General features: G+C 42.9%; 2 protein-coding genes across 2 annotated transcripts in view; both read left to right on the top strand.

Annotated features, from left to right (window-relative positions):
* The window catches only part of celsr3 (cadherin, EGF LAG seven-pass G-type receptor 3), a 243,391-nt gene extending 240,071 nt beyond the window's left edge, over positions 1-3,320 (top strand). Inside the window, exon 35 of the mRNA XM_067999063.1 lies at positions 2,258-3,320. Within this exon, the coding sequence (XP_067855164.1) occupies positions 2,258-2,285 (28 nt within the window). The 3' untranslated portion in view covers positions 2,286-3,320. The remainder of the gene's footprint in view (positions 1-2,257) is intronic.
* Positions 3,321-5,114: 1,794 nt separating this feature from the next.
* Positions 5,115-18,139, top strand: part of LOC137334065 (solute carrier family 26 member 6) — a 117,645-nt gene continuing 104,620 nt past the window's right edge. Inside the window, exon 1 of the mRNA XM_067998518.1 lies at positions 5,115-5,217. The gene's annotated coding sequence lies outside the window, so the exon portion shown is untranslated. The remainder of the gene's footprint in view (positions 5,218-18,139) is intronic.

Below are 18,139 nucleotides of genomic sequence, written 5' to 3'. Positions count from 1 at the left end.
TTCCCACACAGTGAGTTCTTGGTTTTAGTTGAGGCATTATAAGGCTCCTCTATCAGATCCAAGAGTCCTGAATAAAATGAGATCTGGTGTTTTAATCCCATTTAACTAAATTAGTTATTTAAAAAAAACAGCAGATCACGTCTAATGAATTTATTACCTATTCTGCTACTAATTCTGAAAAGACAACTTTTTAATCACCAAAAAATGATTACTTGGACTTTAAGGAAATGAATTCTTAAAGTCATAAAATGACATTTGGCATAGATAAAGAGAAAAGGATATACCAGGAAACAGACAGAAATCATGTTGGATCGGCAATTGAAAGATAAAAGCAGTAGGTGGTACAATGGGTTACGAACGGTGTCCTTTCAGCTCTGGGATCTGCGTTGAATCCAGTCTAGTGTTATTAAATTAAGGTGCATACATCCCAAGAATAATTCCTTTGAGTACTTTAACTCGATTCCCAGTGAACAAGAGACCACAGCACAGAACTGCCCATAATTCAGCACTAAATTGGCAATCTCACTTGAAGAAGCCAGACGAATGGCTGGTGTGGGAAACAAAAGTGTCACATTTGTGCAGTAGGGTGACCCTTTCTGAGGTTACTATACATTTAGCCCATATTATGTCTGATAAAGGAATGATTGATGCTAATACCAAAAAGTAGAAAATATTCAACTAGTATTGCTCAAATAACTGCAAAAATTCACAAACAATTTAAGGTTGCTGGGATAAAACACCGTTACCTTGAATGAAAGGTTTCCAGTCTGCGATTGACTAAACATATTAATCTTTTATCTGGAACCAGGATCTGTGTATTGTCATGGTTTGTAATAACAAACTTCATTATGATGAGGTTTGACTTTTATTTTATAGTCCCCAAGTTGTGCTGATTCATAGCTGTGAAAATAAAATAAATCTATATAGTTAATTAGGGTTGTGTAATAGTTCAGTAGTACCCATCAAATATAAAGTGGAATCCTGTTATGCCCAATGAGATCAAATCACTTCCAATTCACTCCCATTACATAAAATTTCAATCCATCCTGTTTGCTGGCATTGAGATAGAATCCTAATCCACAAATCATATCCCATTCTTTACAGCTGTATAAAATTCTGGTGAACCATATTCCCTCCTATTAAGTGGGATTCAAATTAATGAAATTATATTGCCCCAGCCACAGGATTTCAGTGTATGAAATTCATTATATTCCCATTATTGAGTACTGAAATAAAAGAAATTTAATTGTACGTTATTGGCCCCAATTTTTTCTTATTCCTATTATATTGCATTTCAATGAGCCAATTTATTTGCACTATGTATTTAATTCCAAAATATCAAACTGAATTTGAATGGACCATATTACCTCCTATCTTGTACATTTATAATGGACCACATTCCCTCCAATTTATTCCCATTGTACATAATGCTAATGGATTCATTCACTCCCATTATTTGTAGTTCCAATTCATTCTCTATCATAGAAGTTGGGAGAATGGCAGTCGTATTCCATATAAGAATGTGGATGTTAAAACTAAGAAATGTACAGAAGAAGGCCCAGGTGACCAGTTCTCCATTTTTGCATTTCTCCTTTTGGGAAAGTACCTGGCTTTTGCATAACTGAGATTGGAAAATTAATTTCAGGTGTTCATTTTGCTTGAGGTTCCATCTCCTGTACTGACTTTCAGGAGGCTTCATCCAGGTCTGCTGTCCTAGCAGGTGGTTTGCAATACCAAGAATTTGTTATAATGAGGTTCAACTGTATGAAGGGTTTTCACCAGAGTTTCTCATATCTGATGCTTGAGCAATAATGCACAACCTGGTTCTTCAACCAAATGTCTATCCTCACTTACGATTGCATGCCCATTATTGCTGTTCAATCTCACTTTAAAGAGTATTACGGTCCTAGTATATGGTTTCAATATTGTTAACCTTCTCCTTACCCACACCGTCTGCAGTTGAATCCAGTATGGTTCCACAGTAACATTCTGACATTGTCAGGTATCCGCAATTTAACTCCTGTCCTTCAATTAAAAACGAGGAGCACTTAAAAAGAAAAATTTCAGTACACAAATGATGTGTAATAGAATTAAGTGATGTTTAGAAGTCTGTACCGTACTCTGCAAGTGAGACTGATGCAAAAAAGCACCATGTTTGACAAACTATTATTGAACATCCAGAACTCTGACATGTACTACTGCCTGCTCTTAGGATTAAAGTTAAAATAAGTATGTTCTAAATTTTCTTTTTAAACAGAATGGCAAGAGTTGACGCACAGTCTTGAGGCAATATCCCTTTGCTGAGTTTTGTCTCTGTGGCTACCCAAAGGTACAAGTGGCTCCAGGACTGAATGTGACTGAGAAATGGGAACAAGTCACTCAACCTAATGGCATGAAGGAAAATCGGAAAATAGAGGGATCAAAGAAGACAAAGGAGTCAGCCACGGCCCGGAGAGCCATTGGGTCAAGGGTTCGATAAAAGGTCACAACCACTATGAAAAATGGAAACTACATCATTCTCAAAATAGTTCCTACCAGAGGACAGAATATCAACTCTGAAATCGCACTGATGTGGGCACCATTACGAGTGCCAAAAAAGCAAAGAATATTGAACATTCCAGACTAGGAGATTATTTAATGTTCGCATCCACTTGAGAGAGATATGATCTCTTCCTTAATCAGCAACTTCCATTTTACTCTGTAGAGTTTTAAGAACAGGGTAGACAGGTTAGATGAGGAAGAAAGCTACTGCCATCCTCTAGTGTTCAAGCTCAAGACTTACAGCAGCCTATTGTTTCTCCAGACCCTCACTAATCATTATGGTGGATTAATTACTGGCTCATGTTATCAAATGGAAGTGGTAAATTTTAATCAGGTAATAATTGCATTCGGGGCTGGTTGAGAGTTTTCTTTACTCTAATTAACATTTATATGATAAACAAAATACAGTTGGGATCCTCCAGTGCAGCCAGTTGGAGGTCAGGCAAAGCAATTTGTTGAGCCTTACAATCCAGTATCTCCTGGTACAGAGGGAAAAGATGGGTTGGAGTTGCCCAGTTTATGCCACTGTCAAGCTGCATCATATAGATCATGTTACTGAATGTTGTGAGTGAATTCCCATCCGCGACCCCTACTCGCCTGAATAAACACTAATCTGCCACACTGGAGTGTGTACCCAATGGTGACTGGTTAAACTGAGTGGATGGCACAGTTTGTCAATCATAAGTTCTCTATCAAAAAACATAGAAATTCACTCTGGCTGTCAAACTTTTTTTAAAATAATGAAACTATAATTTTTATAAAGTGCGTTTCTAATCACAATATTTTGACATTTCTGCACTATTATGGCAAGGTACATCACTTGCTCCAGTATGACAGGTAAGGTAACTTAAAAATTTGTCTAGTGAATAAATCTATTCATTAGGTAGAGGGCCTCACAGCAAAAGTCATCACTCCACAGTGTCAGGAGACTATCATCTAAATTCTCAACAGGGCTTTTTTCATACACACAGTACACTCGAGCTAAATTCATTCATATAAGGTACTTTGTGGCTTGTATATCCCAGTGGAAATCCTATGCACATGTGTTGTTAATGAAGTAAGCTGATGCACACCATAGCAAAGGAAGACAAGTTGTGCTGAGACTCTCAGATGATTGTGTCATCCATAAAGTCCGTATAAATAGTGTACAGTTCCTGTAATTCCACTGAGATGATACACTTACCAGTACTTACCTTTTGTACTGTGTGTGCTGTTTTAGTTTTCAGTTGGAACTGTTATCTGAAAATATTCTTTCTTTTTCAGTCCTGTTTTAAGCAGTTTCCCCAATTATTCCTTCGATTACCCTCTTCTAAACCTCTGATTATACCCAGAGTAAACAACTTTTTCACCAAGATCCATTGGCACCATGAAAATGAATGATACATTTTAGCTACTTCCAAACTAGGACAAATATGCAAAATTCACATCATGCTGCAACATGTAGGATCTACATATAGGATTGAACTTTCCCAGGTGGCCATTATTTTGGAGCAGGCAGTTCTCCGTTAAACTTGTATGGAAACTTCCCAAATTAGCAAGACTGTCCCTTTAAATTCATCTAAAGTTAAACACTCTCTACATTAACTTCTTTATGTGTAATACACATTGGTTGATGTATCTATAATAACCTTTCAGCAGACCTGACACCATTGAGGAGCTGTTGTGTTTTAAAGAGTGAGAAATGTCAAAATAGATGAGATTTCTAAACCAAAATGAGTCTTACTCCAGTGACTATAAATCCCTCCATACATTGCATTTATTCTATGGGCACGGTCATGTAGCCACTATGTGAGGTAAATGAGGAAGTCTGCTTTTTGTATTTTTAATGCCTTTATTTGAATTTTATAATCATTATTGTTTTAAAAAATTAACCATTTGCACAGCCAGATGTAATTGGTGTTGCAATGATGTAACCTAGTCCCTTACCATATCATTGGTCACTCCTTTGTGCATAGGCATGGTAAAACTGTCTTGCAAGGCTCTTTACGATGGTGACACTGGCCCTTTAAAGTCACAACATTTGTTGTGTCCACAGCAAAATATGACGCTTCTGATTACTCAGCAGGGCAAATGTTAAAGTGGTAGTCACCATCTTTGTTTTGCTTACCGTATGAAACTCATGTTCAAGCAGCAGGAAAGGTGCTGCAGAATGAATGATTAGATGAACATAGGTTTAAATATTGCACATCAGCCACTTTTAGCACGGTTTTAAGAATACTGACCGAAGCAATTTCTTCAAGAATTAGTTACATATTTAACACGACTCAACTCCCAAAGTGAACAATCGTTGCTAAATAGCAGAGGAATTATTACTAACCATATAAAAATAAATGCTCCTCCGTTCTAATAATGACAGGAGTTGTCATATTTAAAGAATATGTTATATGTGGAGCCTTGGCTTCACATACTTAATAGCACGCTCTACTGACTCTAAATGACGCAAACAAAAAGTCACCAGACAGCCCAGATGCAGCTGTGGGAGATTTTCTACTGTTAACGTTTTGGCTGCCTGGAAATCATTCATTTTACGAAAGAACTTTGGTTATAAACTGGGAAACTCCCCTCCTCGCCGTCGCTCCATTATTTCCTGTCGAAGAAGGGAGCAGTAAAAAGCTCGACAAGTCTTGAGAATTGTGACGCTTGAGTTTTTTTTTCATTTTAGAACACCAGGGACCGGTGAGTGATGGTTTTCTTCCTCGCTTTAAAAACAAATACATGAAATCTTCCCTTCAAACATATCCAACATCTTGAGGAAAAAGAGAAAAAAAAACTTTTTTATACATTTTTGTATCTTTGTAATTCAGAGATGAAAATTTTTATCTTATTATTTTTTACTGATTTAAGTTATTGTGATAAAGGGCATTTCTGCTTTTTTTCCTTAATTTATTAATGCAACAAAAAATACTTGAAGCTGTCTTGTGTTACTGAAGCTTGAAAATTTGATGTGTATATTGAATGCAGCAAGGTAGAGCTGAAGAAAGTGTCAGATTTTTTTTAAAATCCATTATTGTCCAGTAAGATAAAGCATCGTTTGGTAGGAGTCTGGTTGAAGCCAATGCAGTCCACATTATTCCTTTAATACTTTAAGGACAGTGGTGGCCTTTTTTTTGCACCAAATTTTTTTAAAAAGATACCTTTGTTCAGATTGTAATATCAGCGAGGGAAGGGGTGACGCAGTCAATTAGAACCAGTCCTCTTACTTGTTAAGTGATACAACCCAGCCCAGGCTGAAGGAGGGTAGGGGAAAGGTTTTGGGTGGTTTGGTGTGTTAGAAGTATATCGTTCCCACGCTGGGACCTGGGTTCAAATCCAATCCAGGCTGAGGTGGTGCAAATCTCCTCTCTCTAACAGTAACGAGTTCAGAGAATTTTGAACCCAGCCCCCAATAGAATTCGAGCCCCACAACATGGAAGTGCCCATAACTTAAAGCCAATTGAGCGATCTATTGCAGACGGGATGGATGGTGTATGAAATTGAAATGAGGCACTATGGTGGTACTCTTGTAAGGTGTGGTTAAAGCACACCTATTCTACCCTGACTTGGGAGGGTATCGATGCTGACACTGGATGTAAGGAGTGGCAAAAAATGAATAAATGGATAAATAAAAAGAAATGTGGTTCCTTACATTCTTTTAGTTATTTTTTTCATAATTTTCAAAAAATGGTACAAAATGTTGGAACATTACAGATTGAAATCAGTGGATTTAATGTTATTATTTGAGCCTAGGTATGGTATTAATTAAAAACATTTTACTGCAATAGTGTTGTCTAATGTCACCTGCTGCCTTTAATCAACCCTTCTGCACAGATGCAATAATACAACCATCTGATGTCTTCCTGGACCCGAGAATTGCAGGTGATGCCATCTGTCCATGAGCTACACAAACAGTTTCCTATATAGTGTATCGTTAAGGTGTCCAGCTGCTGGACGTGTCCATTTTCCAAATCTTTGCTTGGAAAAAAGACCATGGAGCTTGGTCCTTAATGGTGCCATTGTGTTGCAGCAGGAGAGGGAAAAATTGACATTACCCATCTAATAGCACCAAGGTCCCAACTTCCTCCCCCCACCCCCTATCACACACATCGGTATGAATTGTCATTTCCCCAGGTCTCCAGTTCACAGAGCACTTGCAAATGAACTGTATAGTATTGAGAAAAGAGATACTCTCAAAATCATCAGTGAACTTCACATATTCTGCAAGCGAGAGTTGCCTGACTGCTACCATGGCTGTTAACAGATTCACATTAGTGAGATGGGCAGTGTCGGTTTTCGCTCTCTCTTTTCTTTCCCACTCCCACTTCCAAGATGGTACATCTTACTATCTGGGCAACACTCCCATCTGTCAGCTTGGCTGAAAATGGAGTAGCATTATGCCATGCCAAGCCACTTCCGTTGGAGTTTTAAAAATGCACATGTTCTCCTGTGTAACATCTTTATCATTGTATTAAGTTATAGTAACATTATCATTTGAAATGTACAGAACCATATTTCTGAATTTATAAGACTGAATAAACAAAATAAGAATGTAGTTTTGCTTTACTTTTTTATTTTGATGTTAAATTGCTCCTGTAATCCTCAGAGGAATTGGCAGTGCAATTGTTTCTAACTGGTCTGAATATGTTCTGGGAAAGCTTTAACCATCCCAGATTTTTCCTTTCAAGCAATGTGGCCTTGGGCGCACGTGGTCAAACTAGCAGTATTCAGATAGGAAAGCTAACATAAGTCTAGCTGTATTTGTACCTCCAATGGAATATAGACCATCAGAGGAATTGATCTCTCAACATCCTAATGCATGGCTGGAGCGAAAGTATAGGATGAGCCTTTAAACGCATCCCACACTTGAACACCATGCTGCTGGTAATCAACTGCTTCCATTGTGCTGAGCACTTGTTGCTCTCAGCTAGCTCTTGTGTGATTAGAGCTTGAATGTACCATCCAGTGGCAGCTGGTGACCTTTTTGACAGATGTGGCAGACGCTATTCACAGCTAACCAAGCCAGCTTGTTACCATGGCATTGGGCCCTTTGCTCATTATGTCTATACCTGTGCCACCAGTCAAGGACACAGGCCACTAATGTGCCTGCCATTTTTGATAACGAGCTACGGCAAAAAGACAAGTATACAGAACCGACTGCACCAGAAGCTACCTGACCGTCAAAAAGTGGAACAGTCAGCTGCTCCTAGTCAGAGACACAACCGCAACTTGCGCACTGGAAGGCTGTGACTATTCTAGGTAAGGCAGTCTACTGCCTCGTGTGCCTCACCTGGTGAGCTGTTTCTGATACCATCTCTAAATGAAGCCCATAGACTAAGTCTGAACATAGCAGAAAAGGCCTTTCAGGTGTGTAGTTTTCAGAAGCAAAGATCAACTAAACAACTTTAATAGCACACTTGAAGAAATGGATGTCAAAATACTGCAACAGGAAACCAAATTCTTAATCTAGTTATTTAATTGTGAAGACCTGCTAGTTTATTTTGGTTCCCGCAACCCCCCGCCCCCCACTTCCCAACTTCATCTCTGTGGTTACGTTGGGCCTGAGTCTACTGCAGGTACAGAACATAAGAACATAAGAAATTGGAGCAGGAGTAGGCCAATCGGCCCCTCGAGCCTGCTCCGCCATTCAATAAGATCATGGCTGATCTGATCCCAACCACAAATCTAAAGAACACAAGAAGTAGGAGCAGGACCCGGCCACACAGCCCCTGGGCCCTCTCCGCCACCCACAGGGCATTGACCGATCCGAACTCAGCTTCATGTCCAATTTCCTGCCCGCTCCCCATAACCCCTAATTCCCTTTACTTCTAGGATTTCCTTTACTTCTACAGGCTCAGTTATGCCAATTTTGGGAACCTCTGGAAATCTCAGGACAGCGAAGTGGGGTAGAGACTTGACATAACTTACCTCCACCCTGGTTCCTTCTTTGCTGTGCCCTGGAGCTAAGCACTTCCAGGCACAATAAAGAAGAAACAGCAACGCTTTTATGTTTACCCTGTGCAGAAATAATAGTCATAGGTTTGCATAGGCTGACTATTCCATATACATTGCTACTTTACTCTTATACACTTTTAAACTCCAATTTATTTGCACTTAATAATCAGTTGCATGCATACACAGGTAACTGTTAACTATAGGGAACTTGGAGCTAACTAGTCTTGGACAAAAGGGCAATGGATATGGTTCAGTTTTAGTACATATCCATTCAGATATAGAGGTAGGTTGAGATATGAGAACCCAGATCTTTTAAAGCCATTGTATGCTCAATTGTAATCAGATTAGTTTGTGGTGAATCAAAATTGGCCAATCACAAGTCATGCTCATGTAAATTCTGGTGCCAGTCTTGCAACGATCAATCTCTTCCTGTTGAGTAGCAAGGTTTAAAGTGATTGTCATTTCTCAGCTTCTGGCTGATTGTGAATCTATTAATGGCATTGTTGCAGCAGGATTAGTTTCCGGGACCCAGAATAGTTCCAGTCTCTGTTCAATATAATGGCAACCATAAACCCAACAACTGTCATCCAAGTGGGTCTCATCTGGATGGAAGACCCAAAAGGCTGGGGCTTCTACTAGCTGCTTTTTGATGATCTCAAATGGGAATTTCTCCTTGAGGACAAGATCTACTGTATTTCAAACTTAATCTTTGCATTGTTTCTTAGGGAGGGAGAGTACTTTGGTTATAAAGTATTGTTCTCTTTCCCAAGTATATTTCCCTTTAAACGTTTACAGGCCAAGTGACCGAGCTATGTGTTAGATGACCATCCCATGCCCCACTTACTTGGAATATATATAATTTCTCATTTCTGCTCTCTTTTCATAGATTTGGATAAGAAATAAATGCTGGACTTGCCAGCGATGCCCACATCGCAAGATTATTTTTACTAATATCAGCACATACAGGATTAAGATCAGTCATAGCTAGCTATTTTCTACAAAGTGGATTGAATTAACATTGGGACGCTAAAGGGTCACCAAATGCATTGTTCCTAAGAAACACTGCATGACGCATGACACTAGATTTAGTAATGAGCAGCAAACCAGAATTAATCTGACAGTAAGGATGCATCTTGCAAACAATGGTCATAACATGATCAGGTTTGACATTAAGTTTGAGAAGGAGAAAGATCACACACAGACCAAGGTTTTAAACTTAAGTAAGGCTGACTTTGAAGGAATGAGGCGTAAGTTGAACATGTTAAATTGGGCAGAGCTGTTAACCGGTAAACCTACGGAAAAACAGTGGGAGGTATTCAAAGAAGTATTTAGTACAATACATACCCCTAAAAAGCAAAAGTTCCGCTTGTACAGTCAAGAAACATTGATCAACATAGAATGTAAGGTGCAGTAAAGGAAGTGGCTTACACAAATGCCAAGAAAAGTGAAAATCAAGTGGACTGGGAGAAATATAGAAAACAAAGAGACACAAAGAAAATATTAAGAGCTCCAAAAAGGAATATGAAAAAAAAACTTGCAAGTAATATAAAGGCTAATTGTAAAAGTTCTTAAAAATATATTGACAGAAAGGGAGATGTGGGCCCATTAATGACAGAGGCAGGTGAGACTGAAGTAGATTACAAGGTAACGGCAGATCTATTAAATGAGTACTTTGTATCCATTTTCACAATAGAGGAAGAGGAAAGAATACCAGTGATAAAAGGGAAACTATCAAGGGGAGGAACTTATTGGTTTCAATATAAGTTTTTAAAAATGGTAATGGAGAAAATAATGGGACTTAGGATGGATAAATATCCAGGACATGATCGATTCTACCCTACGATATTAAAAGAAGTAGATGAAGAAATTGCAAAAGCACCCGTCATAATCTTTCAAAACTGTCTTGATTTGGGAATTGGGCTGTTAGATTGGAAAACTACTAATGTCACTCCATTAATTAAGAAAGGTGGTAGAGAGAAACCAGGTAACTACAGGCCTGTCAGTTTAACACCAGTTGTGGGGAAGCTACTAGAATCTGCCATTAGGGATAATGTCTGAGCACTTGAAAAAATATGAGCTGATCAGAGAGACCAGCATGCCTTTGTTAAAGGTAAGTCATGTCTGACTAATCTAGGTAAATTGTTTGAGAAGATCACTAATAAGGTAGATAAGAGAGTGTCTATGGATGTTATCTATATGGACTTCTAGAAGACATTCAATAAGGTTCCACACAAGAGATTATTAGCAAAAATGAGAGCTCACGGAATTGGAGGTAGACGTTTGACTTGGGTTGGAAATTGGTCGGGAAGCAGGAGACAATGGAGAAGCGTATGTACTCTGATTGATTGGCAAATGGTGTTCCTCAGGAATCTGTTCTGGGGTCTCAACGTTTCACCATATTTATTAATGATTTGGAGGAAGGAATAGAGAGTTATATATTCAAGTTTGCAGAAGACACTAAGTTAGGAGGGACAGTAAGTAGTGCAGATGGGAGCAGGAAGTTGCAAATTAACATAGACAAATTAAGTGAGTGGGCACAACTATGGCAGATGGAGTTTAATGTGGGCAAATGTGAGATCATCCGCTTTGGACACAAGACAGATAAATCTGAGTATTTTCTAAGTGGTGAGAAACTAGGAATGTAGAGGAGCAAGGAGATTTGGGAGTCCAAGTTCACAAATCAATAAAAGCTAGTAGACAGATACAAAAAGCAATCAACCAGGCTAATGGAATGTTGCCCTTTATCTCAAGGGGGCTGGAATACAAAGGGGAGGAAGTTATGCTTCAGTTGTGCAGAGCCTTGGTTAGACCCCATCTGGAGTACTGCATTCAGTTTTGGGCGGTACTGAATATATTGGACTTGGAGGGAGTGCAGCGCAAATTCACCAGAATGATACTGGGGCTTAGAGGGTTAAATTATGAGGACAGGTTGCAAAAATTTGGCATGTATTCGCTTGAATGTAGAAGATGTAGGGCTGATCTAATCGAGGTGTTTAAAATGTTAAAAGGATTTGATACGGTTGGCATGGAGAAACTATTGCCTCTGGTGGGGGAAATCAAGAACAAGGGAGCATAATTTTAAAATTAGAACTAGGCCATTCAGGAGTGAAATTAGGAAGCACTTCTTCACATAAAAGGGGTAGAAACCTGGAACTGTCTTCCCCCAAAAGGCTGCAGAAGCTAGGGCAATTGGAGCTTTCAAGACTGAGAATTACAAAGAATGTACAGCACAGAAACAGGCCATTCGGCCCAACAGGTCCATGCCGGTGTTTATGCTCCACATGAGCCTCCTCCCACCCTTCTTCATCTAACTCTATCAGCATATCCTTCTATTCCCTTCTCCTTCATGTGTTTATCTAGCTTCCCTTTAAATGCAACCATGCGAGTCGCCTCAACTACTTGTGGTCGCGAGCTCCACATTCTCACCACTCTCTGGGTCCCGCAAGTGGAAACATCTTCTCTGCATCTACGCTATCAAAACTTTCATAATCTTAAAGATCTTTATCAGGCCATCCCTCTGTCTTCTCTTTTCTATAGAAAAGAGCCCCAGGCTATTCAGTCTTTCCTGATAGGTATAACTTCTCATTTCTGGTATCATCCGAGTAAATCTTTTTTGCACCTTGTCCAGTGCCTCTATATCTTTTTTATAGTATGGAGTCCAGAACTGTTCGTAGTACTCCAAGGGCCCGATATTAGGAGGGAGGCAGGTTGGCAGCGGGGGGTCGACTGGGCACGTGGGGAACGCGCCCAGTGAATTCGGGGTGCTGCGCACGTGATCGCAGCCTAATTGAAGGTACTTACGCCTGCTTCTGGGTTTCCCGTTCCAGACCTGCGCAGCGGGCACACTGCGCACCCGCAACACAGGCTGTCAGCAGGAGGAGCCCTATTTAAAGGGGCAGTCCTCCAATGCTCTTCCTGCAGCAAAGAACCAATTTTGGATCATGGAGCAGGCCAGAGGCAAGGCTGCTCCAAGGTTCTCTGACTCCTCACTCCAGGTACTGCTTGATGGGGTGAGGAGGAGGAGGAGGGAAATTTTTTTTCCATCGGATGGGAGGAGGTGGCCTCCCTCTGCCACCAAGAAGGCCTGGCTGGAGGTGGCCCATGAGGTCAGCAGCAGCGGCAATGTGTGCCGAACCTGGGTCCAGTGCAGGAAGCGATTTAATGACCTAACCAGGTCAGCCAAAGTGAGTATACCTACGCATTCTCCCACACTCCGTCTTCCACATCACCTCCACCACCACACAACTCCTTCTGCACTGCCACCACAACATCACTTCTCACATCCACTCAACCATCATCCTCACCTTGCCTGCACTTACTCACCGCCTCAGTTCCCATTCGAACACTACCACGCAACCCAATCCTCATACAATCTCATGGCTGTGTCTCACACGCACCCTCCCATGCATCTCCCTCATGCTCACCCCCCACCCACACCAATGCATGCAGCGGGTCACCATGCAACCATCACTCAATCACGCCTCTGTGTTTTGCCTTGATAGGAGAAGAGATGCCAGAATGCCTGGGAGAGGGTACGGACCGGAGGGGGCCCTCCACACCAGGTGGTCTTAACAGACGCAGAGCAGCAGGCACTCGAAATAAGCCGGACGTTGGAGTGTCTGTCCGTGGCGGGTGGCGGACGCCGAGACTGGGAGCGCACAAGCGGCTGGTGACTGAAATCTAACACTCAGCACTCATGATAGCAAATGATTTTAGCATCACTTGGCATCTGCAGCACCTCAACATCTGTCCACATGCTTAATATTGTTTTCTGTTCTCTTGCAGGGCCATCTGCGAGCGCCGTGATGGCGGAGGGCGATTCCTCAGAGAACCTGCCGGCCTCTGAGGGTCCATCGTCACATCTCAGCCATCCATCCAACAGCGCAGAAACACACACCTGGGTGGGTCCCCGTCCTCACTTAGTTGGGTTTGCACATGGTGAGTCACCACGCACATGTGAGCACGAGCAGACCCTGGTGGCAGGGGCAGCCATGGAGAGTCCGCGTCGGTGGGGGCACTCTTCTCCAGGCTCTGCTCAGCTGGACCCAGATGCTGAACCCTGGGGACAGCCATGAAAAGGAGAGTCATCGAGGGGCAGCAGCACATCGCCAAGGTACTGGAACAGTTGCCACACGCACTCTCCACAATCGCGCAGAGGATGGAGGAGTCCAACTCCTGCATGAGTGGAATACTGTCACGGACATGAAGGCATCTCTGAGATAGTGTCGCGGGAATGTCTGCGATGGAGGAAAGGCTAGCCTCCATCGAGCTTCAAGCACGGCTCAACAATGAGTCCATTCAGGCCCTGAAACGGCCGTTCGGATTCAGGGTGAGCAACATTCTGCCGCCTTAAACAGGCTGACAGATACCTTACAACTAGCCTTCCAAGGCTTCACACAAGTCCTCCAAACTGGGTGGAAGGTGTGATGTGGGCCTGGGCCAGGAGAGGGATGATGGTGAAAGGGGACATGGAAGTGGGGACACCACTCAAAGCGCTCCCACGTCTCACCCGTTGCCCCCCTCTCAACCAGTACCCGCAATGCTGCCCCCTCTCCAGGTGGCCGAGTCTTCCCCTGCACAGGTGCAGGTGGAGCAGTCTTTGGAGGGGCCCTCACGGGCACCGAAACCCAGAGGGCGTCCGCGCAAAGCATCTCATCGGTCAGGGCATGGACAAGAGCAACCTGGCACTACCTCTGCTGAAGCCACAGGGATGGCACCACATAGGGGTTCCCGTAAACGTAAGGCGATGGTTTTGTGAGCAGAAAGGGGATGCACAAGGGTGTAAGACAAAATGCCATGTTTTTGATTAACTTTTGTTTGTTTTGCAAAAAAATATAAAAATTTGTTATCACCACTACTGCCACATCTTTGCAAATCTTGTCTGGTTTGTGCAATAATGCCCTTTCCTGAGGATCACCATGATGACCCACACCTGATGCCACCCATTGTGTCACTGCAGAGTGGGTGTAGGTGTATTTGCAGGGCTCTTTTGTGCAGACGACTGAGAGACGCCGGTGATGTCCCCGGTGGCACCCTGGAAGGATGCGAAGGAAAAGTTGTTGAAGGCAGTGGTGACTTTGACAACAACAGGTAAGAAGATGGTGCTCGGGCCAGCCAGGAGCAGCTCGGCATCAAGGAGGCTGCAGATGTACACGACCACATGTCAAGTGACTCTGAGCCTCCGTGTGCACTGCTCCTCCGAGAGGTCCAGGAAGCTGAGCCTCAGTCTGTAGACCCTGTGGCGAGGGTAGTGCCTTCTGCGATGCATCTTTGCCATTGCCCTCCCTCCTGCTGTGCAGATGGATGTGTCACAGCAGGAGGGAGGGCAACCGTAGAGAGGGTTGTGGAGCTCCACGTGTCAGAGGGGGACGGCGTGGCCGGCGAGGCTGGTGATGCTGTTCGTCCTCCGAGGAGGTCACAACTGCAGCTATGGCGGCCCCCATCCAGAAGACGTACGTTTGAGGGGGTCCGCAAGGTAGATAAATGCGTTTGCATACCGGGGTTGAGGTTGCAAGTTTGTGATTTGTAGTGTTAGGAGGAGGGTGGTGCAGGCCAAACTTTGTCCAAAGTGACAGAGTGGCCTCCTGCAATGAGTGAGGGTCTCCCCCCACCACCTGTCAAATGGACCTTTGCAGCTGCCACAGGCTGGTGGCTGCAACACGTCCATTTCAACTTGGAGTGTTTCCCCCAGTACGGGAAACACGCTCAGTTTACCTGAAAATCCCACCCCTCCTAAAATATCCTCCAAATCAGGTCTCCTAACGACCTGAACTATCAAATTAATTGATTTAAGTGGGATCCCGCCGGCTTTAATTGCCGCGCGCGCATCTAAGTGCGTCATTGGGGAACCCGGAAGTGGACGGGTTGGAGCCGGGCTCCGGACCCGCCCTGGGAATCCCCAATCTTCGGAGCCCCCCCGCCACGAACGTACCCGCTCAGACGTCCGAAAATCGAGCCCCAAGTGTCATCTAACCAAGGTTCTGTACAACTTTAGCATAACTTCTCTGCTTTTCAATTCTATCCCTCTAGAAATGAACCCCAGTGCTTGGTTTGCTTTTTTATGGCCTTATTAACCTGTGTCGCTACTTTTAGTGCTTTGTGTATTTGTACCTCTAAATCCCTCTGCTCCTGTACTCCGTTTAGACTCTTATTTTCCAAGGAGTATGTGGCCTCATTATCCCTACCAAAATGCACCACCTCACATTTGTCTATATTGAAATTCATTTGCCAATTACACACCCATTCCGCAAGTTTATTAATGTGTTCCTGTATTTTGTTGCAGTCCTCTTCAGTATTAAATATACCCCCCAATTTTGTGTCGTCCGCAAATTTTGAAATTGTACTTCCGATTCCCGGGTTGGTGAACAACAGTGGTCCCAGCACCGATCCTTGTAGAACATTACTTTCCACCTTTTGCCAGTTTAAGTATCTACCTTTAACCCCTACTATCTGTTTTCTGTTTTGTAGCCAGCTTGCTATCCATTCTGCTACTTGTCCTCTAACTCCACATGCTCTGACCTTAGTCATGAGTCTACTATGCGATACCTTATCAAAGGCCTTATGAAAATCCAAATATATTACATCTACTACATTGCCCTTGTCTACACTTTCTGTTAGTTCTTCAAAGATCTGTAGATTTTTGTTAGGTAAGGGTGTCAAGGGATATGGAGCAAAGGCGTGTAAATGAAGTGGAACTACAGATCAGCCATGGTCAAATTGAATGGTGGAGAAGGCTCAAATGACTGAATGGCCTACTCCTGTTCCTTATGTTCCTGTGACACCTTGTTGCTTAGATGTCATTCTATTGAATTTGACATTTTGGGCACAGACAGACTGGCTGAAAAACATCTTTATAGGAAGTGCCAGCTCAAATTTGTGTGGATAAACATTCTAAGTAAGCGAAAACTTGTGAATGGCCCAGTGATCTGATATAATTATTGTAGATACTGTTGTCTAATGCCTTTTGTTTGTAGATCTCCAAGGATATTGAATGAGATATCTAGTCTGACTTTAGTCAATCATCTTCCAGTAGAGTATCAGCATTTAAGTCCATTTTCCAGCCAGTTGAGAAGCAAAGCTAGTTTTGACTCTGTGATAGGAGTCCTCTACATAAGAAGTAAAATACCCGTTTTGAAGGTTCACATTATGCTGAGCGATAGCCCATTGTCTTTTTTTTGGATTATATATTTTTAAGTTTCGCAAAGTCTGCTAATTAATGCAACTCAGCTGTTTTGCACGGTGTACTGCTCAATTACTTACTTGATTTCAATAAGCTGTTGGTTTACAGCCAGAGAATCGGTTTGATAGAGTGTATAATCAGCCTGCCTTTCAAAGACGAGGAGAATCAACATGGGGGCTGCGTGATATATTCCAGTAAACCAGCATACAGTGGTAAGGGTTCTCTGTGTAATCCTTGGGGTTTGCTATCGTTTACCTAAGTATTGAAGACGTTAAGTCCAGATCATGGGAGAAATGAGGTCTGCTAATGCGAGTGGTTGGTGACGCTGCATTGAAGACTATTTAGTGTAAAAACCCAACAAATGTGACGGTGGCGACAGCTGCAGCGTGATCTGAATAACACTCATAGGCCAAAGGCAATTACATGTTTCAAATTTAACGTAAATTGAACCCGTAGCAAACTGCAGTATTTAAAAATGGCACCAGTAGTCAGCAAGACTCTGATAAAGAGACGGGGCCGGCAATTGCACTGAGTGACAAATGGACATTGCCTGCCCTTCGTAAGTAACTTTCTCACCCATAACTATTTGCGGGCTTCTGGGCACCAATTTCTTTAACTGAGATCTGCAAGAAGAGCGGCGGTCGTTCCTGGGCTTTTCTGAGCTGTGAGAGAAGGAAAGGATCACTCTGTCCCCTCCACCAATCGGCTTTTTTTTTATTCATTCATGGGATGCGGGCGTCGCTGGCGAGGCCGGCATTTATTGCCCATCCCTAATTGCCCTTGCGATGGTGGTGGTGAGCCGCCTTCTTGAATCACTGCAGTCCGTGTGGTGAAGGTTCTCCCACAGTGCTGTTAGGTAGGGAGCTCCAGGATCTTGACCCCGCGACAATGAAGGAACAGTGATATATTTCCGGTGGTGAAGGGAGTGAATGTTTCTGGTGGTAGATGGGGTGCCAATCAATCGGGCTGCTTTGTCCTGGATGGTATTGAGCTTCTTGAGCTTGTTGGAGCTGCACTCATCCAGGCAAGTGGAGGGTATTCCAACACACTTCTGACTTGTGCCTTGTAGATGGTGGAAAGACTTTGGGGAGTCAGGAGGTGAGTCACTCACCGCAGAATACCCAGCCTCTGACCTGCTCTAGTAGTCATAGTATTTATATGGCTGGTCCAGTTAAGTGTCTGGTCAATGGTGACCCCCAGGATGTTGATGGTGGGGGATTCGGCGATGGTAATGCCGTTGAATGTCAAGGAGAGGTGGTTAGACACTCTCTTGTTGGAGATGGTCATTGCCTGGCACTTGTGTGGCGTGAATGTTATTTGCCACTTATCAGCCCAAGCCTGGATGTTGTCCAGGTCTTGCTGCATGCGGGCATGGACTGCTTCATTTTCTGAGGGGTTGTGAATGGAACTGAACACGGTGCAATCATCAGCGAACATCCCCATTTCTGACCTTATGATGGAGGGAAGGTCATTGATGAAGTAGCTGAAGAT

The sequence above is a fragment of the Heptranchias perlo genome, chromosome 17, assembly GCF_035084215.1.
Source record: "Heptranchias perlo isolate sHepPer1 chromosome 17, sHepPer1.hap1, whole genome shotgun sequence".
Classification (NCBI taxonomy): Eukaryota; Metazoa; Chordata; class Chondrichthyes; order Hexanchiformes; family Hexanchidae; genus Heptranchias; species Heptranchias perlo.
The sequence above is the reverse complement of the archived record's forward strand: the minus strand, read 5'-3'. Positions and strand labels throughout refer to the sequence as shown.